Source organism: Anopheles darlingi, chromosome 2 (genome assembly GCF_943734745.1).
Source record: "Anopheles darlingi chromosome 2, idAnoDarlMG_H_01, whole genome shotgun sequence".
Lineage (NCBI taxonomy): Eukaryota > Metazoa > Arthropoda > Insecta > Diptera > Culicidae > Anopheles > Anopheles darlingi.
The window spans coordinates 80,796,862-80,803,556 of record NC_064874.1 but is presented as its reverse complement, the minus strand read 5'-3'; the positions used below and the strand labels follow the sequence as shown (position 1 = coordinate 80,803,556).

The following is a 6,695-nucleotide window of genomic DNA, read 5'->3' as shown; positions in this document are numbered from 1 at the left end:
CAGTCCATTCACCGGCACGGGTTTGGTGGGCCATTGGCACTACGGAGAAAGAAGAAAGTAAACGTTTTATCATTCCCGTGAATTGAACGCGCTCACCAGATAGTTACCTTCAAGAGTACCACGTAGTACAGCACGAACTCATTGAACACTATCAACGACAGCACGCTGAGAAACAGCCGGAACAGCAGCGTTTTTAGCTTCATCGCGAAACCTTATCAGGGGACATTTAACGACGAATAGTTTCACTTTCTCTTCACATTTCCGGCCGATTTTGCGCAATTTTGTTTTAGAATCCGGAATCGATTATATTTTGTAAACAAACCGAGGATGAACTGAAAAGTCACTTGAAGCAGCTACTAGGCGAACAGCGACATATTCGCAAAAGCGGAACAAATAGGTTCTCATCTATTTTGTCATAATATTCATACATTCCAAAGTTTTTAGGAATTGCGACTTTTTAAAGTAACTTTACCGGGTGAAATGAAACGTATGAAACAGCAGTTTGATTTTGCCGAAACTGTGCTACTCGTTGCTGTTCGTGTAGCAGCAGCCTCAGTACTGTCAAAACTGACAATTTGCTGCATGGGTGTTCTTCTTCTTCGCACTTGTGGTTCTTGTTGTTTTCTTCGTTGTTTCGAACGGTGCGACCAGAACGGAGGTGGATTTTTCGCGCTGAGAACGAAAAGAATCCTTTTCTTTTTGTTCCGGTAGTGTAGCGCAGGTTTTTCTGTTCGCTAAAGTGCGTACCCCTTTTCCTACCGCCGTCCCTTTCAGTGCCGTTTCTACAACGCCAAACCCCACTCCTCTTTTACGTTCCTCAGGTGGTGGGTGGTTCGTCGTCGTCGAGAGTTAACTCTTTCGCCGAGCGTCCGTGTGATTCACCGAGCAGCGGAAAACACCAACAGCACCACAATGAAAATCTGGACATCCGAGCACGTCTTCAAGTAAGTGAACTCGCCAACCTGCATGCGTGAAAAGTGTGCGGCGATTGCTCTCGGCTGTTGCTAGGCGTTCCGCAGTCGTGGTGTTATGTAAAAGCCGTGAGACGTCTTCATTCTTTTTTTCTTGGGAACGCACCGCGTCCCGCGTGTTTCTGGAAGTTTCTTGCGTTTCTCCACTCGCCTGCATGGACACGCTCGAAGATTCCTTCTTTGTGCATCGCGCTCAACATCATAATTATGCAAAAGGCATGCTACCTGTGCTGGGCAGTGTGGACACGCTGGCTAGAGTAAAATTGGACTTTGTTACGAAATTGGACGAACAAATGATCGTCCCCCCTCCACTGCGTTTCGCTTGCACACGCGGTGCTACGGGGATGGTTAGCAACCGAACATCGTCGTCGATGCTGACCAGCTGGTCGTGCGCGTGGATGGGTTTTGCTCTGCCGCGATCCGCTCGAGAAGGGATGAAGGTCGTTGGCGACGTAGGGTGGTGGGGGGAGTAGGTCAGTAAAGACAGCTGGGAAGCGCCAAGCACTTCCGTTACTTGCCTGGCACGCTGTCAATGCGGCACCGACGGTACCAAGTTAGCCTTGACTTTCTCCACCGTGCGCGCTCAAGGTAACACACGCTGCGGGACCAATGACTCCTGCGTTCCAAGTTCGATGAAGCGATGCACGGCGATGCAGCTACACCAGCATCACCTGCCATGTGATTTGCCCCACGTGCGGAATAATGTTTTATAAATAATGAGCAATTGTTAACCGTATCCCTTTTTCCCTCCTTCGATTACAGCCATCCGTGGGAAACCGTAGCGCAGGCGGCCTGGCGCAAGTATCCCAATCCCATCAACACAGCCGTCATCGGTACCGACGTCGTCGAGCGAAGGGTCGTCGATGGTGTCCTTCACACGCACCGCTTGGTTAGCTCCAAATGGTACTTCCCACAGTGGGCACAGAAGGTAAGGGATACTACATGGAGGAACCGGAACACACACTACAGTCCAGTGTACTGATTTACTATTCCTGTCGTTCCCACGGCTGGCAAGGGGTGTGGTACAAATTAATTCTATTTTAATTTTGTCAAATGGCCTAGTATCGATATTAATGGACCATCGATTGTCGATTGATAGTATCCTGTTAGAAAATTCAAATACGCTTCAGTTCCACCGGAACGAAACTTTGTCGAAAGTGAACATCCTGCTGCTCCTTGCCAACAAATTAAGCTTCCATCCACACGCTCGCTAAGACCCTCAAAAATGGTTTAAATATATACACTGCGCATAAATGGACCGCTTCTCCGCCGCGCTCGTTTGTGTTGGTTAAGCATTCCACTGCAGACCACAACCAAATGAGCCAAAGCGGAGAAACGCGGGGACTCTAAATTTGTCACGGTACCACGAGGGAAGGAATAGTAGCGCGCGGTATCGGCGTCATGAGCAGCGAACACACGCGCGTCATCGACTCACATGTTGCCACCGGGAATCTACAGCGCATCTCTCAGTTGAGCGACACGCGCGCCCAGGCAGTCGGCTCTACTTTCACTCTCGGCACGTCTTTAATGTACAATGTCCTGCTCGAGAGAGGCCTCAGGTAGTAGGACTGTTTCTTACAATGAACCAGCAGTTGTCTATGACCAAATTTGTAAAAGCCTTGCAATGCGATGGCCGCTCACAGCTTCGTGGTTCAGTGCATTCGAGGCTCCGAGTGCACGTGACGAGTGCATGCATGCGGTCGAACGACGGAGCACTGCAGCTCGTGCAGTGGCTTTGGCATGTGCGGCGAGCAGAAAATAGAGACGCGCTAAAACGTCTCGTGTCTGGTCGCCGGAAAGCGTTGGTCAATTTGTGATGCTTCAAAGTCAATTTGTGAGTTTTCGGTTGCCAAATAGTTCCATGCAACTATACTTTTTTTTCCTTTTATATTCGTATCTGTGCCATTGATTAGCAAATAAAACGACAGGGGCATGTTGGAATGCAATTCACACCTCTATGCCATGATGCCAATTGCGTATCAGCAGTTAACAACAGCAGAGCGGAGAAGCGTGATGGAACAATTTTGCGGATGCGTCACAAGTTCCGCGATAAGATACGCGCGCCGAACGCGCCGACATCGATGAACTTTGGAGCTTCCTTCGGCTAATTCGAAGCTTTCGCGAATAAACGTTATCAATGGGGAATATATAATCCTCCATGGGCACGAGCCGGGATCAAGATCAAGATACTTTCATGTACCATCACAGAGGTCTGACTCGGTTTAGTAGCGAGCATTTTTCCTTCTGCGTTACCGGCATCCTTCCAGCACCTTTTTCCGTTCCACAAATAACCGGCTCAGCTGTCAAGCCGTAATACCTTTGCTACGGGACGAAATGAAAATTGAAAAGAGCATTGTTCTAGAATACCAACCAGACCCTCGAACGGGGTGTAGAGTTGTGTCTACGTCATCTAGCGCCTGAGCTTTGTTTACTTTACTCGTACTGATCGACGCTCTTGGACAAGAAGGTCACGTGCCGCATCAAAGCCGCATGGAGCGTTGCAGTAAAATAAAATAAAAGATACGGCACAACTCGAAGAGTGTGTGTTTTATCATGATGTTGCTAATAAAATGGAGAGAACTGTGTTTACCTTTCACACGGAATGAATAATTGAATTGACCGTACGCCATGTGTGTATTACTGTTTATCAGAAATGGATCACATTTCTGAGTATCTTCTATTTCTAAAGGTGTGAGCTTGTTCTTTGAATTTTGCTAAGTTTGCTATCAAAAGGTTTGCAATCGAAATAAGTACGTTCTATTCTACAAATAAATGCATTTTTTTCGTGAAAAGACATCATAGCAAGCCTCCATCATGCGGCTCCATCACACAGCCTGCTGTGCCAGTTTATGCGTTTATACATGCATTTTCTTCAAGCACAAATATACGCAGATCAGTAATTATCAACGGTTTCAAGTTTTGGAACAAATAAGAAGCCTCTTTTGATTGCTTGCTGTCGAGAGGTATTTTGAAGATTTTAACGATTTGTTCTCTACACATTTCGATTTTTCAAGTACATGGTTTATAACGGTTAAAACAGCGCTTTTCCATTCGTAGACTTCCATTTATGGGCAGTTCACTAAAGTCTAATTGCGTTCACGTGCTAGTATAATGCAAAGTATCACGATTTGATATCCTCTTTCTCTCTTTCTCTTCCGCTTACAGCTAATTGGTTCGCCAAACGTTTGCTACGCCAGTGAAAAGTCAACCGTCGATCCACAGCAACGGTTAATGACGCTGAAAACGATCAACCTCACCTTTGGCAGCTTCCTTTCAGTGTACGAAACGCTCAGCTACGTTCCACACCCGACCGATCCGGCCAAGACGCTGCTGAAGCAGGAGGCAACGGTACAGGTCGAAGGTGTACCGCTGAACCGCTACATGGAGGACGTGTTAACGAAAAACATTAGCACCAACGCCGGCAAGGGTCGCCAGGGGCTGGAGTGGGTGATAGGCAAACTGAATGCTGAGGTAACGTGATAACCGTCTAATGTAGCGCAACCGTTGTTAATGTGCCTTTCTCCATGCGTCGTCTATTTTTTGCAGATGAAAGAATTGGCCAACAGTGCGGCAACCAGCACGAACGAAATCTTGACGCAAACGAAGAAATCGCTCGACGACATCACCGATCAAGCGCGCAAGAGCATGGACGAGCTCAGTGCGACGGCACAGAAGATCCACATATAGTAACAAACGATGCGCGGCGGCTGCAGCAACGTCAGCACCCAGGCCCAACCCTGGAGTTGGGACCGGTGAAGAGGGATCAGGGAAGGGACCACCGGAAGTTGCTGGCAGCAGCAGGAGCACCAACAGTTCCTTTCCGGCTGCCTCGTACTCACAAGCTGCTCCGTGGATTAAAGTGGGTCCCGCTACTAAACACACCAGGCAGGGCAAAAGCCAGGATGATGCGTCTAGTGATGCCACATCCACCGGAGGAAGTTAGCGTTCCGAGAGAAATGGCGACAGACTGTCGTCACAGCTTTTGAGTGCAGTTAGTACGCAGTTCATCTGCAGCACGCTCTGCGGACATTACCATCAAGAATTTCCCCAATCTGGCCTTAACCTCTTGTTCGCCGCAAAGTATTGCTTAAGCTTTGATTCTCTCTCTCCCTCACTCCCTCTCTTAATTTCCATTTCTTACCGTTTCCTCTAGTTCTCTTTACGCTCTCTGTTTTTCCTGCCCTTCCTTCAAAAGCTTGTCCCTCCAGTATGCCATTCATTTGACTAAGTAATTTATGCGCGAAACGCTCTGGTGTGTTCCGGGGAAGATGGTCTGTAACGCCAAACTTTGTCCTAGATTAACGAAGTACGCGAGAAGATAACCAAAAACCAGAGATGAATGATAGTGAAAAGTTATAAACGATAGGGTAAATAAATGAATGCGCGCAGGTCGCTGGAGAAGAGAACGAACACGATGTGTTGGAAATACGGGGAACGACGAGGCTGTAAATATATCTATCTACCGGCTGGCTATTATCTATTATCAATCAGAGTAAGACAGTCATCAATTCATTTGTATTAGTAGCACTAGTTGTGATCTACCAGGTGAGACCCCGCAGACGTAGACGTTAAAGTGAACTTGTGTCGAAGAGCTATTGTTTTTATACAGAAACGAGCGAGGAATAGGGAAAAAAGAGGCAGAGGGAGAGAGAGAGAAATGGATGGACAGAAGGATGACGGCCTGTTTTCCATCAGCTACCCGAGACAGTAGAAATTCTAAGTTACAATTAATTAGGTTTTTTTTTCAAATTTCTTCATTATTAAAACGCAAGAGAGAGTGGCAAATCCCGCTTCATAGAACAATTAAACTGAAAGTGGTTTCCTTTTCTTTCTTGCGGGAGTAGGTCCCTTATTATCCGAATGCGGCTTACCATGTAACAATTTTCCCCGTTTTTGCAGTTCCGATTCAATTGCACGATAGTTTCGACGAAAAGCATAAAAAAGAATTAACATCAGCAATACGATCGATTGATCGATCGTCAAGTACCTTGAAAGCAGAAAAAGAGAAATTCACCATTACAGTAAAAACAACAGCACATAAATGAAGGGCTTTGTTGGTCCTTTAATTCCAATATAAGAGACAATTGATAGGGTTTGTACAAAACACGGAACACCTAGATCGTATGCTTTGAAAACAGATGCTACCGGTACGGCATCAGTTAGAACTGCTCACGGTTGTAGTGTAGGACGAGTTTTGGTGACTACTTTAGGTTTGCTCGTAAAGTTTGTTGATTCAATCAAACGTATCGTACGTACGCTCTGGGTTACATAAAATGACGGAAGAAAAGAAGCAACCGGATCATCATAATCGCCTCTAAGGCAAATGCACCATTATCGATCGCATACGCATTATTAGCAGGTCCGAGTTTGGCAATTATGGACGGGAAATCACAAAACGCGGATGTTATGAGTGTATAATAAAGCAGACAAAAGCCATCATACATTCCGAACGCATGGACAACAATGACTATGGAAAGAAATGGAATGGTGCTAGATGATCGAGTCATCTCTTCTCCTCGTGGGTTTGCAAAGAAAACGCAAGACTAGATAAAAATTATTTTATTTTTTCATCATATATTTACAAATCATCATTCTTCGGGTTTGGTTTGTTGGTTTTTGTTTTTGCTTTTTTTGGTTTACTTTTTTCAAGTTTTGTTTTTCTTTAAGTTTTTAATATTTGTTTAAATTTAATTTAAATGTGGCAACAATAAAGAATTAATCAAT

The 6,695-nt window shown here is 45.8% G+C and overlaps 2 protein-coding genes across 2 annotated transcripts in view; one reads left to right on the top strand and one right to left on the bottom strand.

The window, feature by feature from the left end:
* LOC125951406 (metallophosphoesterase 1 homolog) overlaps window positions 1–301 on the bottom strand; it is a 1,451-nt gene extending 1,150 nt beyond the window's left edge. Inside the window, exons 1-2 of the mRNA XM_049680231.1 lie at window positions 108–301; window positions 1–39 (exon numbers count right to left, since the gene is read on the bottom strand). The exon at window positions 1–39 is cut by the window's left edge and continues 798 nt beyond it. Coding sequence (XP_049536188.1) covers window positions 1–39; window positions 108–203 — 135 coding nt within the window. The 5' untranslated portion in view covers window positions 204–301. The remainder of the gene's footprint in view (window positions 40–107) is intronic.
* A 326-nt stretch (window positions 302–627) lies between these two features.
* LOC125952529 (protein slowmo) lies at window positions 628–6,412 on the top strand. Its single transcript, XM_049682039.1, has 5 exons — window positions 628–739; window positions 822–944; window positions 1,734–1,899; window positions 4,137–4,442; window positions 4,518–6,412. Exons 2-5 carry the CDS (start codon window positions 913–915, stop codon window positions 4,656–4,658), a joined length of 645 nt encoding a protein of 214 aa, XP_049537996.1. The 5' UTR covers window positions 628–739; window positions 822–912; the 3' UTR covers window positions 4,659–6,412.
* The last annotated feature ends 283 nt before the right edge of the window (window positions 6,413–6,695 follow it).

What these genes read in the sequence shown, in the direction of transcription:
- LOC125952529 (XM_049682039.1), top strand. Translation starts at nt 913, where the DNA reads ATGAAAATCTGGACATCCGAGCACGTCTTCAA. An exon ending in ACATCCGAGCACGTCTTCAA is followed by an intron (nt 945 to 1,733) that starts GTAAGTGAACTC and finishes CTTCGATTACAG; the next exon opens with CCATCCGTGGGAAACCGTAG. An exon ending in TAGGCAAACTGAATGCTGAG is followed by an intron (nt 4,443 to 4,517) that starts GTAACGTGATAA and finishes TATTTTTTGCAG; the next exon opens with ATGAAAGAATTGGCCAACAG.